The 24,817-nt window shown below is 39.8% G+C and overlaps 1 protein-coding gene across 1 annotated transcript; it reads left to right on the forward strand.

Moving 5' to 3' along the window:
- The first annotated feature begins 1,911 nt into the window (after positions 1-1,911).
- On the forward strand, positions 1,912-23,487 carry LOC104245316 (F-box protein At3g07870-like). The gene is made up of 3 exons (XM_070155348.1): positions 1,912-2,668; positions 5,122-5,201; positions 23,446-23,487. Exons 1-3 carry the CDS (start codon positions 1,912-1,914, stop codon positions 23,485-23,487), a joined length of 879 nt encoding a protein of 292 aa, XP_070011449.1.
- The last annotated feature ends 1,330 nt before the right edge of the window (positions 23,488-24,817 follow it).

Below are 24,817 nucleotides of genomic sequence, written 5' to 3' on the forward strand. Positions count from 1 at the left end.
CTCGGCTCAAAAAGCAACAGGAGCCAATATATTAGTACCGTAAAAATGCATAGTAAAATAACAGCAATACAAGAGATATGAAATACAGAATACGAAATATGAAAAAGATGGCTGGTATAGTAAAACTAGCAGGTAAACCCCTGCATCAATAGACCAATGACATTCTTAGTCTAACACCTAACTGGCTAGTCTCACTCTATTGTGCTGTAGAAATATTCACAACTTTCCCCTAACCTACAACCTTAATGCTCGACCTCCATAATTCCCTGTCAAGGGCCATGTCCTCAGTAATCCTAAGTCGCGCCATGTCCTGTCTGATCACCTCTCCCCAATACTTCTTAGGTCGCCCTCTACCTCTCCGCGTGCCCACTACAGCCAGTCGCTCACACCTCCTCACCGGTGCATCAGTGCTCCTCCTCTGAATGTGCCCGAACCATCTGAGTCTTACTTCCCGCATCTTGTCCTCCATGGGGGCCACGCCCACCTTCTCTCGAATATCTTCATTCCTAATCTTATCTATTCTTGTATGCCCGCACATCCACCTCAACATCCTCATCTCTGCTACTTTCATCTTCTGGATGTGTGAGTTCTTTACCGGCCAACATTCAGTTCCATATAACATGACAGGCCTAACCACTGCTCTATAAAACTTACCTTTTAGTAACGGTGACACTTTCTTGTCACACAAGACTCCCGACGCTAACCTCCACTTCATCCACCCCACCCCTATACGGTGTGTGACATCCTCGTCAATCTCCCCGATCCCCTGAATAACCGATCCAAGGTACTTGAAACTACCTCTCTTGGGAATGACTTGAGAGTCAAGCCTCACTTCAACTCCCGCTTCCGTCGGCTCAACTCCAAATTTGCACTCGAGGTATTCCGTCTTCGTCCTGCTCAACTTGAAACCTTTAGACTCAAGAGCATGTCTCCAAATCTCTAGCCTCTCGTTGACGCCGCCTCGTGTCTCGTCAATTAGAATAATGTCATCAGCAAATAGCATGCACCATGGCACCTCCCCTTGAATATGATGAGTCAGTGCATCCATCACCAGGGCAAATAGGAATGGGCTGAGCGCAGACCCTTGGTGCAACCCCGTAATAACTGGAAAGTGTTCAGAGTCGCCTCCTACTGTCCTAACCCGAGTCTTAGCTCCATCATACATGTCTTTAATCACCCTAATATAGTTAATTGGGACCCCTTTATCCTCTAAGCAGCTCCATAAGACCTCCCTAGGAACCCTATCGTACGCTTTCTCCATATCAATAAACATCATGTGAAGATCCTTCTTCCTATCCCTGTATTGTTCCACCATCCTCCTAATAAGGTGGATAGCTTCTGTGGTAGATCGCCCCGGCATGAACCCGAACTGGTTGTCTGAAATAGACACCGTCCTTCGCACTCTCATTTCTACCACTCTCTCCCAAACTTTCATGGTATGACTTAGTAATTTAATGCCCCTATAGTTGTTACAACTCTGGACATCACCTTTGTTCTTATACAACGGGACCATTGTACTCCACCTCCACTCTTCAGGCATCCTATTAGTCTTGAATATAACACTAAACAATGCAGTAAGCCACTCCACGCCTGCTCTACCCACACACCTCCACATTTCAACCGGAATTTCGTCTGGCCCGGTAGCTCTGCCCCTTCTCATCTTACGCATTGCCTCCATGACTTCATCGATCTCAATGTCCCTATAATTACTTAATTCATGGTGATTGTCGGCATTCCTCGATTCCCCAGGTCTAATTTCTTGATCTCCTTCTCCACATGAATCAGAAATCCCCTCAAATCTTGATTTATAATCATACTGCCCCAGATTACGCCCCTCCAATCTATTTTATTTCGGTTTCAGATGCTGGTGCAATTAAATATCCACTCGATTATCTCCGGGGCTTTAGAGGTATGGCGTACCTTTTAGGTTCTGTGGATGGCTTATTTTTGTTGGAGCGAGAAATTGATGACAGCATATACAACATCTCCTTGTCATTGTGGAATCCTGCCACCAGGGAAGTGAGGCCCCTTCCTGCAGCCAACTTCCAGCTTCCACCATTTTTCACACAAATGAGCAGTAATTTTGGGTTCAGATTAGACCCCATAACTAATGACTACAAGGTTGTTTGGTTTCGGTCCTTCTGGGATGACGACAGAAATCATAATACTCCAGAATATGCAGCAATCTATTCTTGTTCTAGGGATTATTTGAGAGTCCTTGAACCTGCAAATCTCGTACATGAATTCAGCGCAGATGTCGTTGGTACTGCTTATTTAAATGGAACTTATTATTGGCTGCTATGTGGAGGGCTTTATTATTTTGATGATTGTAGCATTCTTTCATTTGACTTTGGTAATAAGGTGTTTGCAGATATCGGAGGTCCAGATGTTGGGCGCGCTTTCAATCACTTCAATGTGAGACTGGTATTGCTTGGTGACTTCATTGCCCTCATGACCGATGTTGTAGGATTTGTTTATGATATATGGGTAATGATCCAACCGGGTGTTTGGATCAAACAATTTACCGTTAAAACCCCTTCGTATATAATGTCTTGGTATTCTAGAACTCTCATTTTTATAGATAAACGTTGTCGCCTATTCTCCTATGATGTCAGGACTCAGACCACGAGGAATCTTGGATTTCGTCATACAGGCCTGAGGAGAGCAGGTACCAAAGAGGGCCGTACCGTTCATTTTTTTAAGGAGAGCTTAGTAAGAATTAAACGAGAGAATGGAGAGCCGAACCATTGAAACTTACGGACATATTTGACTCCTTGATTAAACTTTAAACAGGAGTGGAACTTATGTGATATATGATACATTACGGAGGTAGCTTAGTTTATGTCTCATATGTCACATATATCACATTGTATGAATAGGTGTATATATATACTATATATTGAACCCTTTTAACTTCTTTTGTGTGTTTACTTCGTTATAATTTGGCAACCAATACTAGAAAAACTGGTCCCGCGACTGATGATGGGTAAATTCTATGACTAAATACCTTAGAATCCTGTTGGAGAGGTTATCATATATCACATAAGTCATTTTATGTGATATATGAGACCTTGATTACGGACATAAAATGACTTTGACAAATAGCAAAAGGAACTTATGTGATATGTGAGATACAAGATAAAATTTCTAAGTTACGAGGACTGAGGTGGGATTTTGTGACATGTTGGATGCCAAAGAGGAAAATTTTGTTTGGCTGTGAATTTTGGTAAATGTGATGTTTATTTAAGCATAAAACAGTAACTATCCTCATGTTCCCAATCGGAGTATACACATTCAGATTTGAGCTTTCTGTGAGCTCCTTTTAGAGTTCATGACAACCCACTTTAGATGATGTTCCCAGTTGGTTGCTAGGTTATTCTGTCACTGAAGCCACAATAAAAGTCTCCTCCCTAGGTTCCTAGTGAATTCACATTCCACAAACAAATTGTCCTTGCTCTCATCTTGAGTTTGGCATAGTGCACATTTTGTTTCAGCGAATCTATCTGTTGTTAATAACTTTCCTTGTAGTTGAAGCCACACAGTGATTCTTGCTTTAGGCCTGACATCATTTTGGAAAATCAAGGGCTTCCAAATTACTCTAGGACAATCACCTATTAACTGTGGGTATATCTGCCTTATGATGCTTTTTCCAGCTCTAAGGTTGTCTTGCACCTGTTTAAGGATTTCTCCAGCTTCTAGGATTTGCCTAATGATCCAGCATGCCTATATATTGTGGTAGCTTAGTTTGCTCCATCTGTTGCCCCTTTATGTAAAAAGTATGCACCCACCTAATCCACAGCTTATCCTGCTTGTGGGCTAGGTGCCAACATGATTTAACAATAGCCGCTTTGTTCTAGAGATGCAGGTTAATTAGGTTCAGACCTCCTGGGTAGACAAACTTTGTCCCAGGCCACTAATGCTTTTTTGGTAATCATATTTGCACCTGACCAAACGTAACTCCTACAGTAGGCATCAATTGTCTTCAAGACTTTAGCGGGCAATACAAATTTTGTGCCCAATACGCTTGAATACCAAAGAGTACAAATTGTACTAGCTGGACTCTACCAACATAGGAAAGTTTCTGAGCTGTCCAGGAAGAAATTCTAGCAACAATATTATCTATTAGAGGCTGCCATTGTATTAAGGAGAGCTTTTTGGTTGACAACGGGATGCCATGATATTTGGAAGGCAGATCACCATATATAGCCCAGTCTTAGCAAGATTCTATCCTTTTCACTCTGTAAAACCCCACCAAAATAGACTGAGCTCTTTCCTATATTAGCCAATAGTCCATATGCTTTAGAAAACTATTCAAAACATTTATGTATAACACACACAGATGGAAAATCACCTCTTGAAAATAACAACAAGTCATCAGCAAATTCCAAGTGTGTGATGCCCAGCCTACCACACTTTGGGTGAAACTAAAAGGCATTTTAATCTTTCAGTTCATTCAAGATTCTACTCAAATACTCCATATCAATAGCAAACAAGAAAGGAGATATGTGATCTCCTTGTCCAAGACCCTTAGTAGCATCAAGGTGTTCTGTGGGTTGCCCGTTTATCATTATGGTAGAGTTGACAGTTTTCACGCATCACCCAAGCAATAAATTATGTGGGAAAACCCATTTCCACCATCACTTGCTCTAAATAGCACCATTCAACATAATCTTATGCCTTTTGAAGATCGATCTTTATCATGCACCTTGGTGAGATATTTTTCCTAGTGTATCCTTTGATCAGTTCATGCACCAAAATAATGTTATCGGCTATCTTTCTACCTGGAATGAGCGTTATATATGAATGACAACTTTTATGACTCAACAGAATCTATTGGCCAAAATCTTGGAGATAAACCTGTATAGGACAGTGCAACATGCGATAGGCCTATGCTCCTTCCCTCTTGTAGGGTTTGTCATTTTAGGTACCAATGTGATAGTTATGCAGTTCATGGCTTTAAACACTAGAGGAAAGCAACTTTGCAAAATAACCTTCTGTTTTCCATGCTCTCGGCGCATGCAAGTTAACGTACGTCGGTAGGGTTTGACATGCAGATGGGAAAGGGACGAGGGTGTGGATGGCTCAAAAACATAACGATTATTGCCTTTGGAAGTGCTGCAGGATCTCAGATACAAGCAGCTGCAGAGAATCAGGAGCAAGGATTAATTACCCTAACTCAATCTAATGGGTTGAACTTGCAGGTAAGTAAGGGTTCTAATCTCTATCTGCTGAAGTAACCCACCCGGTCTCTGGTGCTCATACTTTACCTGCTGATAGTTGAAGCACCGAGCTACAAACCCAACTGTATCTTTCTTCATCTGCCTCCACCAATAGTGCTATCTCAAATCATGGTACATTTTCGCGGCCCGGATGAATGGAATACCACAAACTGTGGGCCTCCTCTAGAATTAACTCCCAAAGTCCATCAACATTGGGTACACAGATCCGACCCTGTATCCTCAATACCCCGTCCTCGCCAATGGTCACATCTCGGGTATCACCATGCTGAACCTTCTCCTTGAGGACAAACAAATGAGGGTTATCATACTGATGCTCCCTGATACGATCAAATAAGGAAGACCGAGAAACCACGCAAGCCAAAACCCGACTAGGCTCCGAAAGATCAAATCTCACAAACTGACTGGCTAAGGCCTTAACATCCATCGCCATAGGCCTCTCCAATGCTGGCAAATAAGCCAAACTCCCTAAAATCTTTTCCCGGCAACACAAAGCATCGGCCACCTCTGCAGATTAAGGTAGACAAACTTTGTCCCAGGCCACTAATGCTTTTTTGGTAATCATATTTGCACCTGACCAAACGTAACTCCTACAGTAGACATCAATTGTCTTCAAGACTTTAGCGGGCAACACAAATTTTGTGCCCAATACGCTTGAATACCAAAGAGTACAGATTGTACTAGCTAGACTCTACCAGCATAGGAAAAGTTTCTGAGCTGTCCAGGAAGAAATTCTAGCAACAATATTATCTGTTAGAGGCTGCCATTGTATTAAGGAGAGCTTTTTGGTTGACAACGGGCTGCCATGATATTTGGAAGGCAGATCACCATATATAGCCTAGTCTTAGCAAGATTCTATCCCTTTCACTCTGTAAAACCCCACCAAAATAGACTGAGCTCTTTCCTATATTAGCCAATAGTCCATATGCTTTAGAAAACTATTCAAAACATTTATGTATAACACACACATATGGAAAATCACCTCTTGAAAATAACAACAAGTCATCAGCAAATGCCAAGTGTGTGATGCCCAGCCTACCACACTTTGGGTGAAACTGAAAAGCATTTTAATCTTTCAGTTCATTCAAGATTCTACTCAAATACTCCATATCAATAGCAAACAAGAAAGGAGATATGTGATCTCCTTGTCTAAGACCCTTAGCAGCATCAAGGTGTTCTGTGGGTTGCCCGTTTATCATTATGGTAGAGTTGACAATTTTCACGCATCACCCAAGCAATAAATTATGTGGGGAAGCCCATTTCCACCATCACTTGCTCTAAATAGCAACATTCAACATAATCTTATGCCTTTTGAAGATCGATCTTTATCATGCACCTTGGTGAGATATTTTTCCTAGTGCATCCTTTGATCAGTTCATCACCAAAATAATGTTATCAGCTATCTTTCTACCAGGAATGAGCGTTACATATGAATGACAACTTTTATGACTCATTAGAATCTATTGGCCAAAATCTTGGAGATAAACCTGTATAGGACAGTGCAACATGCGATAGGCCTATGCTCCTTCCCTCTTGTAGGGTTTGTCATTTTAGGTACCAATGTGATAGTCATGCAGTTCATGGCTTTAAACACTAGAGGAAAACAACTTTGCAAAATAACCTTCTGTTTTCCATGCTCTCGGCGCATGCAAGTTAACGTACGTCGGTAGGGTTTGACATGCCGATGGGAAAGGGACGAGGGTGTGGACGACCCAAAAACGTAAGGATTATTACCTTTGGAAGTGCTGCAGGATCTCGGATACAAGCAACTACAGAGAATCAGGAGCAAGGATTAATTACCCTAACTCAATCTAATGGTTTGAACTTGCAGGTAAGTAAGGGTTCTTATCTCGATCTGCTGAAGCAACCCACCCGATCTCTGGTGCTCATACTTCACCTGCTGATAGTTGAAGCACCGAGCTACAAACCCAACTATATCTTTCTTCATCCGCCTCCACCAATAGTGTTGTCTCAAATCATGGTACATTTTTGCGGCCCGGATGAATGGAATACCACAAACTGTGGGCCTCCTCTAGAATTAACTCCCAAAGTCCATAAACATTGGGTACACAGATCCGACCCTGTCTCATCAATACCCCGTCCTCGCCAATTGTCACATCTCTGGCATCACCATGCTGAACCTTCTCCTTGAGGACAAGCAAATGAGGGTCATCATACTGATGCTCCTTGATAAGATCAAATAAGGAAGACCGAGAAACCACGCAAGCCAAAACCCGACTAGGCTCCGAAAGATCAAATCTCACAAACTGACTGGCTAAGGCCTGAACATCCATCGCCATAGGCCTCTCCTATGCTGGCAAATAAGCCAAACTCCCTAAAATCTTTTCCCGGCGACACAAAGCATCGGCCACCATATTGGCCTTTCCCCGGTGATACAGAATAGTGATATCATAGTCCTTCAGCAACTCTAACCACCTCCTCTGGTGCAAATTTAGATACTTTTGCTTTAATAGGTGCTACAAACTCCGATGGTTAGTATAAATCTCACAAGGCCTACCGTATAAGTGATGGTGCCAAATCTTCAGGGCGTGAACAATGGAAGCTAACTCAAGGTCGTGAACCGGATAATTCTTCTCATGTACCTTCAACTGTCTGGATGCGTAGGCAATCACCTTACTATCCTGCATCAACACCGCTCCGAGGCCAATCCTCGAGGCATTGCAATAGACCGTATAAGACCTCAAACCTGTAGGTAATATCAAAATTGGGGCTACAGTCAAAGCTGCCTTGAGCTTCTGAAAGCTCTCCTCACACTCTTCTGTCCACTGGCTGGGTCAGTCTAGTTATAGGGGCTGCAATCGATGAAAATCCCTCCACAAAATGATGGTAGTAACCCCCCAAACCGAGTAAACTGCGGATCTCTATAGCTGAGGATGGCCTGGGCCAACTCTGCACTGCCTCTACCTTCTTCGGATCTACTTGAATACCCTCAATCGATAACACGTGGCCTAAGAATGCCACAGAATCCAATCAAAACTCACATTTTGAGATTTTTGCATATAAATTCTTTTCCCTCAGAGTCTGAAGCACTGTCATCAGGTGCTGCTCATGATCTTCCCGACTCCGAGAATACACCAGAATGTCATCAATAAAGACAATGACAAAAAAGTCAAGATATGGCTGGAATACACTGTGAATCAAATGCATAAAGGCTGCTGGGGCATTGGTCAGCCCAAATGACATAACAAGAAACTCGTAATGACCATACCGATTCCTAAAAGCAGTCTTCGGGATATTTGGCTCCCAAATCTTCAACTGATGGTAACATGAGCGCAAGTCAATCTTAGAAAACTCATGCGCCCTGAAGCTGGTCAAATAGATCATCAATACGAGGCAAAAGATAATAGTTCTTCATTGTAACCTTGTTCAACTGGCGATAATCAATACACATACGCATAGAACCATCTTTTTTCTTCACAAACAAGACAGGAGCACCCCAAGGTGATACATTGGGTCGAATAAAGCCCTTATCAAACAATTCCTATAACTGATCCTTCAACTCCTTCAACTCGGGAGGAGCTATACGATACCGAGGAATAGAAATGGGCTGAGTGACCGGAAACAGATCAATGCCAAAATCAATATCTCTATCAGGCGGCATGCCTGGAAGATCAGCTGGAAACACATCGGAAAAGTCTTATACTACTGGAACTAAATCAACTTAAGGGGTATCAATACTGACATCTTTCACATAGGCTAAATACCTGTCACAACCCTTCTCAACCATACACTGAGCTTTAAGGAAAGAAATAACTCTACTGGGAGTGTGATCTAAAGTACCCCTCCACTCAACACACGACATACCTGGCATAGCCATCGTCACAGTCTTGGCATGACAATCAAGAATAGCATAATGGGGTGACAATCAGTCTATGCCCAAGATAATATCGAAATCTACCATGCTGAGTAACAATAAATCGACTTTGGTCTCAAAACCACTAAGAGAAACCAAACACGACCGATAAATACGATCTATAATAAGAGAATCTCCCACATGAGTAGAAACATAAATAGAGGAACTCAAAGAATCCCGAGATACACCCAAATACGAAGCAAAATAAGAATACACATAAGAATAAGTGGAGCCTAGATCGAATAGAACCGATGCATCTCTGTGACAAACTAGTATAATACCTGTGATGACAGAATCAGAGGCAACAACCTTGGTACGGCCAGGAATGGCATAGTATTGGGCCTAGCCTCCCCCTCTAGGGTGACCTCTACCTCCCCAACTTCCACCTCTAGCTGGATGAGCAGGTGGGGTAGCAACTGGAGCTATAACCATAGCCTGAGAACTCTGCGGGGCACGTTGTGGCTGAGAAGTCTATGGAGGTGTACCCCTCCTAAGTCTAGGGCAATCCCTCACCATATGGCATGTGTCACCATACTCAAAACAAGCTCTGGGAGGACGTGGTGGCTGTGACTAGCTCGGGCCAGGTCTGCTGGACTGACCCCTGAAAGCACCCCGCGCAGGAGGCGCGCTAGAAACTGAAGGTGCATAATAAGGCTCTTAAGGCCTAAGAGGATCTGGAATACCACTGGCTGCAGGAAGAGCTGAATGAATAGGGCAACTCATATAACCCCTACCATGACGACATGCAGTTGGGGCACGGGCACCAGAATAATGGCCCGACTCTCGAGACTTCTTAGCCTCCCTCTCCTCTCTCTCCCTAGCATGCATACCCTCAATCCTCCTAGTAATGCTCACCACCTGCTGATAAGGAATATCCATCTCCAACTCACGAGCCATGCTAGACCTGATGCTGGGAATAAGCCCCTCAATAAACCGGTGAACCCTCTCGCGAACAGTAGAAACCAAGGCTGGTACATGTCTAGCCAAGCTAGTGTAACAAGCAGCATACTCTGAGACAGTCATAGCACCCTGGCGCAAATGCTCAAACTTGGTGCTCCATGCATCTCTGAGGAACAAACTCTCTCAGGAATAGATCTGAAAACTGGGTCCAAGTCAGTGAAGCAACCTCGTCCGGACTGTCTAACTCATAGGTGCGCCACCACTCATAGGCGGCTCCTTGAAGCTGGAAAGTAGTAAAGGAAACCCCGCTCGATCCTGATTTACCCATGGTACGGAGAACATGGTAGCACTCCTCCAGAAATCCCAAGGCATCCTCTGATGCTGACCCACTGAATACTGGAGGATCATACTTCGTTAACCTCTCAAGTTTCCGCTGCTCATCCTCTAAAGCCGCTGCCCTGTCCTCGGGATGGCCTAGGGCTACAGGCTACACAGGAATAATCTCTAGGACCTGATCAACATACACTAGCTGCTCAGGAGTGTGGGCGGTGGGAGTCTGTGCTCCTCCCCCGGCCTGGGATGTAGCTGCAGCAAGGGGAAGCAACCCTGCTTGAGCCAAAGTGGTGTACATGCTCATGAACTATGCAAGAGTCTCCTGAAGTGCTGCCGTTGTAGTAGCAGTAGGCATGTCAGGTGCTTGGACTCTGACTGGCACTGCTGGTGTCTCCTCAGTGGCAGCTCGCGCAGGTGCTCTTGCTGCACCGCGTACACGTCCTCGGCCTCTACCTTGGCCCCGGCCTTTGACGGCAGCAGTAAGGGGTGCGGGTGCATGATCCTCTCGTGTAGCACGTGTCCTCACCATCTGTGAGAGAATAGAAGACAGAAGTTTAGAATTGTGATTTCAAAATCTCGCACGACAAGGAAATCAAATGAAATGGAATTTTCCTAACAGTTACATAACCTCTCGTAGATAAGTACAGACGTCTCCGTACCGATCAGCGAGACTCTAATAAACGTGATTCATGACTCCTATGAACTTAGAGCTCTGATACCAACTTATCACGACCCCGGTTTGCCCTCCGCGAACCATCGTGATGACATCTAGTCCCTATAACTAGATAAGCCTAAATTGTGGAAGAAAATCCAAATTTGCGGAAGTAAAACAATTTAAAGCAGAAATAAAGTAATAAACAACGTTAAAAAGTGCCGCTCGGCATACATAGTATTTAACTCTAAAAACCATTACATATATCCAAGACCCGGAAATCCACGAATCACAAGCTAAGGATACTACATAGCTCTAACTCTAGAATGTCTAACAAAGAATAGAAATACAGAAGGGCTAATACCAAAAAAGAAGCAAGAATAGAAAGGGACTCCTCGGTTTTCAGACGCGGCAGATATACCTCGAAGTCGCTAGAGCAATCGCCTAGCCTCAAAGTTAAATGGCAAATAAAATGTAAATTCAAGAAAATATTCACCCGATCTTGAGTGAGGTGGATCCTCTTTCATTTGATAAAGATGAATGATACACAGATACAAGAATCTTAGGACCCTTTTCGGATCTGGTGGAGGGTATGGGATAACGAATCCCCTCATCTCTTTAGAGAGAGGTGTTTATATATTTTTCTAGAGAGAGAGAGAAAGAGAAAAAGCCCCTCCCCCTTTTAGAATTCCCCTCTTCCTATTTATAAGGGATATCCCTAAAAACACCTAAAATTAACAATTTAGAGGGAATATCCAGTAGAATATTCCCTTTGAAGATTCCAAAGCAAAACTAGCTGGTACATATATTTGCACTGCTCGACCTTGGCCTTATTGATCTGCTCGACCTCGGCCTTAGTGATCACTACTCGATCTTGGCCTTATTGATCTGCTCGACCTCGGCTTTAGTGATCACTGCTCGACCTCGACCTTAGCGATCAATTCGACCGCAGGTTACTCATGACAATTGTCTCCCCATGTCGAATTTCTCCGATTTGATTTTGTCTCATACACACATGTGGCATAAGTTAACCATATTGGACTTCATTTTGCTTTTACTTTGTTTTCTTCTTTTTATTATGCTAAAAAGGGGAAGCAATATGCATAATTGAATAAATTAGTGCATTTACTGAGGGGGAACAAAGATTCAGGTTGAATAAATGAGTGCATTGACTGAGGGGAAACACATATTCAGATTGAATAAATGAGTGCATTGACCGAGGGGGAACACATATTTAGGGGGAATTCAAGGTTAACCGTTGTTATTTCTGGTTCATTGTGGCTCTTCGTATGAATTTCAATTATAAGTTTGTCATCTCAAAAAGGGATAAATTTATAGGTTACAAGTACCTTATTTTATGTTTTGATGATCTAACAAACTTAATGTCAAGAACCAAATAATGAATTTGATACACATCCGGTACTTATTCTCAAGCATATGGAAATAAACAGACTTAAGCCGAAGATGTTCATCTGTCTTTCAGAAGTCAAAGAATCAACAAGAGGAACAGATGGACATCAGTTCCCCTGCTGACCATACCAGTCAACTCTCCAACAGTTGGAAAGTGACTGCGTGTACACGCAACAGTACAGCATAGTGCGGCAGTCAGCCCTATTGGGAAGGATATTGTGACGACCTGACCCGTCGTTTCGTGAGTTACTGCCCCATTTTACCCATTTCCTATTTATTTATGCTTCATTATCAGTGTTGGGTGTGAACGAGTTGATTTGGATTAGTTTTAGTAGGAAATGAGACACTTAGTCTCTTTAAAGAAGGTTTGTTTTGGAAAAGTCAACTGGACGTTGACATATGTGTTAGAGGGCTCGGATTTGAATCTCGATGATTCGGTTAGCTTCGGGGGATGGTTTGTGACTTAGAAGTGTGACCGGAAGTAATTTTGGAGGTCCGGTGTAGAATTAGGCTTGAATTGGCGAAATTAGTATTTTGGCGAATTCCGGTTGATAGGTGAGATTTTGATCTGAGGGTCGGAATGGAATTTCGAGAGTTGCTCTAGCTTCACTATATCATTTGTGATGTGTGTGCAAAATTTCAGGTCATTCGGATGTGGTTTAGTCGGGTTTTTTATCGAATGCGTGTTTTGGAAGTTTTAAAAGAACTTAGGCTTGAATTCGATGTAATTCGATGATTTTAGTGTTAGTTGAGGTGTTATGATGATTGGAGCAAGTTTGGATGATGTTTAAAGACATGTCAGCATATTTGGTTAGAGTCCCGAGGGGCTCGGGTGAGTTTCAGAATGGTTTCGGGCCATTTTTAGGCCAATTTAACTTGCTGGATTTTTTACAGCAAGGTTCGAAAATTTTGATGCGAGGAGCATATTTTGGAAGCTTATATCGCCCAATCTATAAGGAATTGGAAAATGTACAAAACACAAAAGTTGTAGCCCTTGGATTCTAGTTTCCAGAAAGTTAAACTATTTATCATTTGGATATTTGTACAGAAAGTTATAATCGATTGAATAAGGGCAAGTAAAGCTGTTTTGAAATTTCCCAGAAATTTCTGATGCGAGGAGGCTACTTTGGAAGCTTATATCTCGAAATATATATAGAATCCGAAAATAAGCAAAACACAAAAGTTGTAGCCCTTGGATTCTAGTTTTCATAAAGTTAAACCATTTGTCATTAAGACATTTGTACAGAAAGTTATGATCGATTGAATATAGCTGGTAAAGCTGTTTCTGGTGGACTTGTAGTGACGACTTTTAGTGACGAAAATAGACTTTTAGTGACGGACGGGCAGAAACTTAAGGACCAAAAATGCTCATTTCTTCATTTTCGTTTTGGGATTTTTGGAGCTCGGTTCTTGGGCGATTTTGAGGTGTTCTTCACGATTTCAACTCAAGTAAGTGTCCTATACTCGAAAGTGTTTATATTACATAAATCCATGGTTATTTTCATCGTTTAATTCGGATTTAAATGGAAGAAATCAAGATTTTTACAAAATCTTCCAAAAATGAAAAATTAAGATTTGGAGGTCGAGTTGTTGTCGGAATTTGATAATTTTGGTATGGTTGAACTCGTATCGGAATGAGTTGTCGGATTTTATGAGTTTCGCCGGATTCTAAGACGTGGGCCCCATGGGCGAATTTTGAGTGCAATATCGGGTTTTTAATAAAAATGTAGAATTCCGTATGGAATTAATTCCTATAATTTTTATTGATTGAATCGAATTATTGTGGCTAGATTCGAGGCATTCGGAGGCCAATTCGAGGGGCAAAGGCGTCGCGAATTAAAGAAATAGCCGGTTTGAGGTGAGTAATTGATGTAAATGATGTCCTGAGGGTTTGAAACTCCAGAATTTCACATCGTAACACTATATTGAGGTGACTTGCACGCTGGATAACGGGCGTGAGTAGAGCATCATTGGGGATTGTGACTTGGTCCGTCCCGAGAGATGTTTTTACCGTGCTTTCTACTTGAACTAAATTGAGAATCATCCTTACTTGGATTTAATTATTACATTTAGGCTTCTTTCCAATTATTTAAATCCTTCAGGGATTGACATCACTATTTTCGCATACATGCATATCATTTGATCTCAGTCCAAGGTTTTAAATACTGTTTTGCAAACTCAGCCATCTTTCTAAGATTTGAAAACTTAAATGATATTTCTAAATGATATTTCGAGTTGAGAACTACTGTTTTACAAATGTCCAAGGGGCTTATGATGATTTCTGGATTGAGCATGGATCGGGTTGCGCGCCGCAACAGTGTTATATTGATATTGAGGCCGAGAGCCTGGTTGATTACATTGATATTGAGGCCGAGAGCCTGGGTGATTATACTGATATTGATACGAGGTCGGGGGCCTAGATTTGATGCCACAAGATGACTTGATATTGCGCTTGGGCTGTAGGAGCCCCTCCGGAGTTTGTACACACCTCCAGTGAGCGCCGTCGACGATAAATAAAATGGATGGCTCGGGCTGCACGCCGCAGTGGGTACTAGAGAATACCAACATATGCATTGCATTACATTCATGCATAGAGTGTACCATTATATGCATTGCATTGCGCTCATGCATTTGTTTTTATCTGTTATACCTGTCTCAGTATTTGGTACTCTGATTTAATTGACTTGTTGCTTCACTATTTGTTGTTCAAAACTGTCAGTTATAGTTTACTTTGTATTTTTCCATGATTTCTTATTCTCGGCCTTAATTTATATTTATTACTCACTGGGTCGGAGTACTCACATTACTCCCTGCACTTTGCGTGCAGATCCAGGTACACTACAAGCTGAGTGAGGATTTGTTTAGCTGAGCAGCAGTATCCGGGAGTATCGAGGTAGCTGCGTGGCGTTCGCAGCCTTGATCTCTCCCCTCTATCTCTATCTTTTATTCCGCATTCCTTCTAGACAGACTTGCAATAGGTGGATATTTTGTATTAGAGGCTCATATTCGTGACACCGGATTCTATTGGGCTATGGTGTGGTATTTTAGTTGAATTTCCGCAGATTTTATTATTAATTATACACTTGAAAGTGATGACTTAGTAAATTCTCTGTGATATTTATCTATAATCTAAATAAGAATTTGGGATAATGTTGTTGAATGGTCGGGCTTGCCTAGCAGTGTGTTGGGCGTCATCATAACCGGGGTTGGGGTCGTGACAGATATTGTACCCAGATTGCTTACGTCATTCAAGTGATGTCATCAATTGTATATTAACATTAAATCTAGACAAAACATTACTCGAACACTTAGAGAATTTACCTAAGCACTCCCACAATGATTGATCATCCAGCAAACGATTCTCAAGTGCATCAAGAACAAAGAACAAAACTGCTACGGACCAATTCCCATATCAAGTTATTATATGTTCTTAGTTGAGTTGTAACTTTGTAAAAAGCTCTTACTTGTAATTCCTACTTAGCTTACTTAGAAGCATTGTATAGGAAATCTTTTGTAAATTATAAACGAACCTTTGTGTATGTGTCTTGGCTAGAGTTATTCGAGTTGTAAAATCTTTTTAATAGAGTTATTACAGATTGCTTGTAACAGAGTTGTTACAAGTTGGTGAGGGACTAAGAGGTTAATTCCTAGGTTACAATAGGTTGTAATCTAAAGATTGCTCAGTAGTGAAGTTGAAATCCTACAAGGGTAGGTCATGGTTTCTAATCCTGTTGAGCTGGAAATTTTCCACATAAAATTCCTCTATGTCATTTACTTACCGCAGTGTGCATGATTTCTGTGGGAACTAATAGACAACATGATTCTCTATAGGAATTTTTACATTCCTATACCATATAGGAAACCTTATTACCCTCAATGTTTAAGGTTTGATATAATTACATTTAGTATACCAAATTACCAATTCTATACTATAGTGTATTTTAAGGGTACAATTAATGCAACGTATATCCCTCCTTAATTCAAGGTACCGTATATCCCACCTCCCACGTTTCTCTCTCCCAAACCCTCACCCTCACTCACGTTTTACTCAAACACACGTTCTTTTTACCCTTTTTCCCTCTTCTAAAACTGCAGAAACATCGTTAACCCACCATTAAAGTTCAATTTAAAGCTAAGAAGATGTTGAATATGCTGTCATCAATTACTCGCTCCAATAAAAACAAGCCATCCACAGAACCTAAAAAGTGCGTCATGCCTATGAATTCCTGAAGATAATCAGGATTTGCATGTACGCCAACACCATCTGAGACCGAAATCAAAGTGATGGGATTGGGATTGAGCGGAGAATCATCATTTGAGGGGCATCCAACATGATCATAAATCATGATTTTCGGGGGCTTGTTCTTTCTGCTCCAATTCATGTGTTCTTTGATGAAGATAGGGCTCGTAATTGTTTCGTACCAGTACTTGCCGACGCATTTGAATTGCAACAAGGACTCGACCGGCAACCTGATTAGAATCTCCATTGCTAGATCTTCAGGAAAAGGCCGACCATCATTATCACTGGTGGCCATATTAGAACAGAAAACACAGAGATAAAAATGATGATGAAAATACTTATACTTAATCGTGAAGAAAAGAACCGATGAAAGAAAGGCAAATGAGTCGAATGAATTGATTGAGTGAATTACTAGGCACTTTTTCTATAATGCATTCCCCAATTCTCTAGACTTCAATTTTTTACTATAATTACTAGTACTTCAGTATCTGATTACCTTAATTATAGGTAATCTAATTACTCTATTAATACCATTGAATTCTGCATTTATTTACAATTCTATTTATGGCGCCTTTAATTTCCTTTGATTATTTCAGTATATTTATTTTAAAAAAATACATCTTATTCTGTAATATCTGGTTCTAATTAATGCCATACTATTCATTACTCCCTCCGGTCCAAAATAAGTGATTTTTTGGATATTTTCACACAGATTAAGAAATCCACCGTTTAACATTAATTAACAATAAAATTGACCATATTAACCTTTACTATCTCACATAAACACTCCTAATACATATTCCAACACTATTTACTCCAAGGACAATATAAGAAAAAAATAATTAACTCATTCTTGAAATCTGAAAAGATTACTTATTTTGGACCACAAGAAAACGGTCAAAAAATCACTTATTTTGGATCGGAGGGAGTACTATTTTGTAATGTTGATCTATCTACACGGAAAGCTGACAACTTGCTTGTATAGATCTCATCTCTCTATATTAGTTTGACTACTGAATTAAATTCTACATTTATTTACAATTCTTTTTATGGCACATTTTCCTTTGCTTAGCTTTGGGCACATCCATTAAGGAAATACTAAATTTTCAATTAAAAAAAAAATTAGTGTGACTAAACTACCCTTAATTAAATTTTGCAACATAGTTATAGTAGCACTTCTATTTTCAAATGGGAGAAGTAAATGACTTTTTAGGGATACGTACATAAGGGTAATTTTGAAAAAATCTTTTTTTTTTTTAAAAGAAACAAAGTCAATTTTGTAAATATGTTATTTCTGGTTTCACATTATTCACATGGAAACAAGTTTGTCATGGAGACACTAGTTTAGGGTTAGGAGTGATTCGTTAATGCTCTTGAAATTGACATTGGAGGGGTGAACTTACACTAACATACATAATATTGTGGAGTTTGATAAGTTATTTCTAATCACAATGTTTTGTTGTGCGGTTCAATGCAATGTGCTATTAGGCGTGGGAGCAGCCAAAAAGCTAATTTTGCTACCTTGTTCTTTGACAATCTGGTGAAAAGTTGATAATAAAGGGGAACAAAGTACTGCATTTTCTTTTCTATCCCTCTTTTGTAGTCTTGTTTATTTTCTCGTTATAGAACAGTTTAAAATACAGTTCTGACGAGCTACTTTTGCCTCTCTTTCGGTTTGTGAATTGACATAGAAAACTAATACATACAGACTTTCCATACTGCAGAGGAAGAATACACTTCAAAAAGGATCTACTTAACTAGCAAATGAGCATTTCATCGTACTTTCTCACTCCAACAGAGGTCTTTCCGGTAAAAGAAGGTTGTATAACATAGTTTGAGTTGAAAAAAAGAATTGATATGCATCATTCATTTTACTTTTCGGCCGTGTCTCTGTGGGACAGTTGAGATTTTTGCGGGTTTAGCTCAACCCGCCCCATTGCCACAAAACCAAGAAAGCCAATTAAAAACCAGCATTTCTGTGCTGCACATTAACTTAGCAAAGAGCAATATTTTTGCAGTCAATGAGGTACAATCAATAGAGAGAATGGATATCGACTTGGGACAAGGTACAAATCATTAGAAATTTAGATAAAGGGCAGTATGGTGCACTAAGCTCCCGCTCTATCCAGCTGGAATTAAAATGCAATATAATCTTTCCTTCGGAGGGAGGTTGGTTTTAAGTAATAGTGTTCTAGACTCATTACAAATACAATGTCAAGTTCTCAAAGTTGAAAAAGTTTTGGACAATCTAAGAAGAGATTTTCTTTGGAGAGGAAGGAAGTAGCGAAGCAAAGAGGATATCCGTTGGTTAGCTAAGTTGCTAGGACTCGGGCACTGGTGTCCGATACGGGTGCGACTCTAGAGGTCGGATCCTTCATGATCCAAATTTTAAGATTCGGGAGTAGGAAATTAAATACGGATATGGGTGCAAGGATTCGGCTAAAATGAGTTCAAATATCTAATAAAAATATATCTAAATTATGAGACATTATTTATAAGGTATTTCGAGAAGGCAAAAAATTGATCAAGAGGAGAATTTGGAAAGGAGATAAAAAGAAAAGTACTGACATAGATATTTCCATATACAAGGTGTTCTATTTTCTTCAATTTCACTCTAACTTTTCTTTTGATTTCAGAAATCATTGTATCTATCCTGAATTTCTACGTCGCTTTTGATCAAAGTACCCAAAATCAATTGACCAGATCCGGTGCGATCCCACGCGCACACCCGCACCTACATCATATCGACACGGGTGCATCATCAAAAGTGAAGAGCCAATTAGAAACAAGCATTTCTGTGTTGCACATTAACTTAGCAAAGAGCAATATTTTTTCGGTCAATGAGGTACAATCAATAGAGAGAATGGATATCGACTTGGGGCAAGGTACAAATCATTAGAAATCTAGATAAGGGCATGGTGTACTAAGCTCCCGCTATATGTGGGGTCCGGGGAAGGGCCGGACCATATATGTATAAAAAGAGGCTATCCAGCTGGAAAATGCAATATCTTTCCTTCGGAGGGAGGTTTGTTTTAAATAATACCCACACCAGCACCCACATCATGTCGACACGGGTGCATCATCGAAAGTGAAGAGCCCGAGCAACTTAGCTGGTTAGATGGAGCACAATTATGAAAAGAAAATGGGAGGATGAGAGTAAGGAACTTGAGGGCAAACAACAAAGCGTTTACTACTCAAAATGGCACTGGAAGTTAAATCTACCTGGAAATGCTTTTATGTAAATCAGTTGTTACTGCAAAATACAGATCAACAAATCAGTGGTGCACATATTCAAGTGCTAGGAACAGCGTATGAAAGCACATAATTAAGAACCTCTTTGAAACCAGAATCAAAATCAATCTTGGCGGACTGGCAATAAGACCTCTTTCTAGCATTACAAATATACAGGATGTGAATATTGAGAAGACACAAGGTGTTATCATGCACAAGAACTTGTTGCAAATGGCACATTATCTAAACACCATTCCAGAAGTCCGCTTAGTGGCAGGGGCGGCCCTTCCATAAAGCAAGTAAAGCAATCGCTTTAGGTTCCATATTTGTGGAGGCCCCATTTTATGTTACATCTAATAGACTATGTATAAGTTCAAAAAAAAGTTCTGTAAAGTGAAAAAATTTGATTTCTTTCTTTAACAAATATAGAGAAGAATGATTTGAAACTGTGATGATTTCTACCAAGGAAATTGCATTTGAAATGAATATCAAATTTGAATTTCGTAAGAAATGTTTGATATATAGGAAGTAACAATTTGATGTGAATGTTGATAACGAAATCTCAAAATCTTTCAAAGGGCCCTTTAGAGTTAATTACTTTTATACATAATAGACAAGCTATTTTTTCACTAAAAAATAGATCCGAACAATTTAAAGCATATGAAAATATTTTTGGTTTTCTAGTTGGCAGTATAGATGTTGGAAATTTGAAAAAATATTGCCTTAAAGTATAATAATCAATTCGATATTGATGGTTTAAATTTATTTTCTGAATTAAAAGTATTAAAGAAAATAGTACAATTAGAAGATAACTGTTTAATTGATACATTTAATCAAATAAAAAGATTTAATTCTTTTTCAAATGCCTAAATTTCTTATAGAATAATGTTAATAACTCATGTCACCATCGCTTCGGCGGAAAGATGTTTTCAAAATTAAAATTGATAAAATCTTACCGAAGAATAACAATGTAACAAGAAAGGTTAAATGGATTAGCTATATTGTTAGTTGAGAAATACCTATTAGGAGTTATTGATTATAAGAAAATCATTAATAACTTTGTATCTAAGAAAAACTAAAAAAAATAGACTTCAAATAAATAATTTAAAAAAAAAAGTTAAGACCCCTTAAAAAGTTTGGCTTTAGGCTACAAAATTCGTCGGGCCGCCCCTGCTTTAGTGCAAATGTACTGGTTGAACTGTCCTCAGTTTCTAAAAGAATCCAGTGGCGCCTTTGTCTTGGGTACAATACTTTTGGTGTAAAATCTATATCGTTACTAGCCAATACCAATAATGAAACAGTGGAAAAAGATGATCCTAATTTTAAAACCAGAACTAAAATCATTCTCACTGTAACCAAACGGCACCTTGGACAAGAAGCATAAGGACATTCATCTAGATCATTTCAACACCAATTAACACTTATGTTCTCCGATCCCAAACACAAATACAAAAGAACTGCCATAAATGCCAAACCAGTATCAAGTGCACCAGAAAGAACGGAAAATTTTATTTCGTGTCTCATACAACTGACACTAGTTGTATAAGACAACTTTTTTGTCTCACAATTTTGTGGGCCCAGATATTTTGTGGACCCAGAAATGTAAGATTGGGGTCCACAAATTTGTGAGATAAAAAGGAGTCTGATACAACTAGTGTCAGTTGTATAAAACACAAAATAAAACTTCTCAGAAAGAACATAGTTATGTCGCTGCCCCCAATCTGGCCTATATCAATATAAACATAAGGTATAGGTAAAGGTAAAGGTTTAGATGGAGTGACTTCTTCCATGCTATTGGGGTTGAAACTTTTAGTTAATAAATGACGTTTGTGTGTGAAAAATGATATTAGTGTGATACACTATTGGCTGCAATATAAATAGAGCCAAAGCCTCAAATTAAATCTCATCCTTTCATACATATCTTGAATACAACAACAACAACAACCCAGTATAATCCCACTTAGTAGGGTCTGGAGAGGGTAGTGTGTACGCAGACCTTACCCCTACCGTAGGGTAGAGAGACTGTTTCCAAATAGACCCCCGTCATCCTTTCCTCCAAGAACTTCCCACCTTGCTCTTGGGGAGACTCGAACTCACAACCTCTCGGTTGGAAGTGGGAGTTTCTTACCATCAGAGCAACCCCTCTTGAATACATAACAATACCTTACCCCTCTTGTTGCTTACCATACATATCTTGAATACATAACAATATTACTGGCAATTACCACATTTTCTACTTTTTGGTCTTCAGATTTAGTTGCAACACATTTACGTTTCAAGCTTCTTACTTTTGTATCACTTGGCCAAAGACCATGGATGAAGAACTGTTTCTTAATACCAAAGATTTCAGTTACATCTACAAAACTGGTATTAAGGAACGATTCTTCATTCATGGCCTGTGGCTATATATGTGATGCAAAAGGAAAGCCTGACATGTCGATGTCCTTCACCTAAATATGACGGCTAAAAAGTAAAGAATGTGGTAAGTGCTTGAAATAAAGACGAGCAAACGTGCATACTGCTGTTGTTTTGTGCTCCCTGGAGAGGTCATAAATCATATATTCCGTACTATACCAACAACAACGAACTCAGTATATTCCGCATTATACCAAATTAAACAACTGTGCTAATTAAAGGAAAGGACAGCCATATATTCAAACAATTGAAGATTGTGATCTCCAAACCACAAGGTAGTAGATGTAAAGTTTCAACTGAAACAACATTTCAATAACATTAATACGACACGAAACAACATAACCATATAAACCAGCGGATACATAGTTTATTGATATGAGATGGTTTAGCTAGTTACTTGAGGCAAATTCTTAGTTGAAAGAAGTGTAAAAAATTCCACGACGATTGATTCACTTAAGAATTAACCCTGTTGGAGACCTGCTTTTGCCATAGAAAGTGCATCTTCATAGCTATGATTAACTCCAATAAAGAAGTATACATTTAATTCCAAAATTTATTTGAAACTACAAAAATCCACGGTCACTGAAAAAAGGTATAAAGGTCTAAAATTATCCTTCGTTATACTTTGGGCTTTTCATATCCTTGTCGGTAGCAAATGGTGTATTTCGCCATTACTTTAAAGGAGCTCTAGCATAGATTGACTTAATTCCACATGTTAAAATATTAACAAAAAATGTCCAAATTCATCCTTCTACTTTTTACTATGATTTAAGATTATCCTATAATTATACAAAACGATTTACTCACGGCGAAGGTGTAAAATGGCGCCAAAGTATAGCGGATAGTAAAATTAAGATATTTCTTATAGTAAAGGGATAATCTTGGCCCTTTTCCTACCAAAATTACTAACAACAATAAAACACCTTGCAATTCGGGAAATAAAAAAGAAGGATGAAAATTGCCTGAAATAGAACATATTTAATTGTTGGATCAATCTTCAACTCCTCAAACTGAATTGGAAGCCCTAAAGAAAGGACTTACAATTGCTCTAACTCATGGTTATACACCTGGTGGTTGAAACGGACGCAACAGAGGTAATCAAAATATTACATTCTAATTGTGTCCCTTACAGCTTGACTATTGTTATTTGCAGGTGGTTAATGCACCAGCTGAAGCAACCGAAGATCAGCCATAACTTTCGGGAGGGAAACAAGGTAGCTCATAAGATGGCTAAGGAAGCACTCAAGCATGCAAGAAAACACCAGCTTTTTGGTAATCCTGTCCGTTTTGTTTTAAATAACTTAGCAATGAATAAGTATAGTTATGTGTATTTGGTTAAAAACATTAGTATTAATATGTGTTGCAGTTTGACCGAGATGGGGAATTTGAATGTCCTCAAGGCTTGTAGTTTTTTTAATGATGTAACTGATGGTACTCCGTAATATTTAATATACTATCTTTGTTCCGTCAAAAAAAAAAAAAAAAAAAATCCTCCACAAGCTCAAATAAGTGAGACTTCCACTGCAACACAAGGTAAACGGGCGTTATGAAACATAAATAAGTAAAATTGTGATGGAGTCCACTTTTGTTGCTATAGAAGTATTTATAGAATTTTTGGTAAAGGAAATGAAATAGTGTGAAATGGAACTAACGGGGCAAGTTATTGATAAAACCACGATTTCTCCACTTGGATCGACATTCTTACTTTTTAGAAGAGTTTCCTTGATAATTGACCTTGCTGGTAACCATGATTTTGCGTGGTAATGAATACTCTAGTTATTAAACCAAAAAAATTAAAACACAACCTAATTAGCAAAACATGTTTCATTAATAGTGCAGAAGAGTTATAAGTAATGGAAAATAGTACTCCCTCCGGTCCAACAACTCATTCAATTACGAGTCCAACCATACTAATTTTACTCAAATCCGACTCTGGATCGAGATTCAAAATTCAAAAATTCACATTATGAAACTTTAGGCCAAAATCGCCAAAAATAGAGATAGATTCATGGAATAAAATCAAAACCAAGTGTAGAACACTTACCCCAATCCTTATGATGAAGATTGCTCCAAAAATCGCCTCAATCAGAGTCCCACATTTCAAAATATGAAGAAAGAACTAAAACCTCGATTTATAGCTTCTGGCCAGCAATTTTCGCATTTGCGGACAATTAGCCGCTTTTGCAACACGAGCTCCGTCTGTGGACCCCACTAGCCAACTGACCCCTCGCACCTGTGAACCAACATCTGCTTCTGCGCATCCGCAGGTGCGAAACCAAACACGCTTATGCGCTAGCTCTTGCTTCTGTGCCCAAGATCATCGCTTCTGCGGGGCCGCAGATGCGCCCCAAATCCCGCTTCTGCGATCCATTGCAACCAAGTCTTCCTTCAATTCTGCGATCAACTGTCCGCATCTGCGTGAATTCTTTCGCAGATGCAGAAACACCAGAACCAACAGCCTTCAGCTATACACTATTTAACGAAGATGATCCGAACCCCGTCCGAAACTCACCCGAGCCTCTCGG

This window comes from Nicotiana sylvestris, chromosome 8, assembly GCF_000393655.2.
Source record: "Nicotiana sylvestris chromosome 8, ASM39365v2, whole genome shotgun sequence".
Lineage (NCBI taxonomy): Eukaryota > Viridiplantae > Streptophyta > Magnoliopsida > Solanales > Solanaceae > Nicotiana > Nicotiana sylvestris.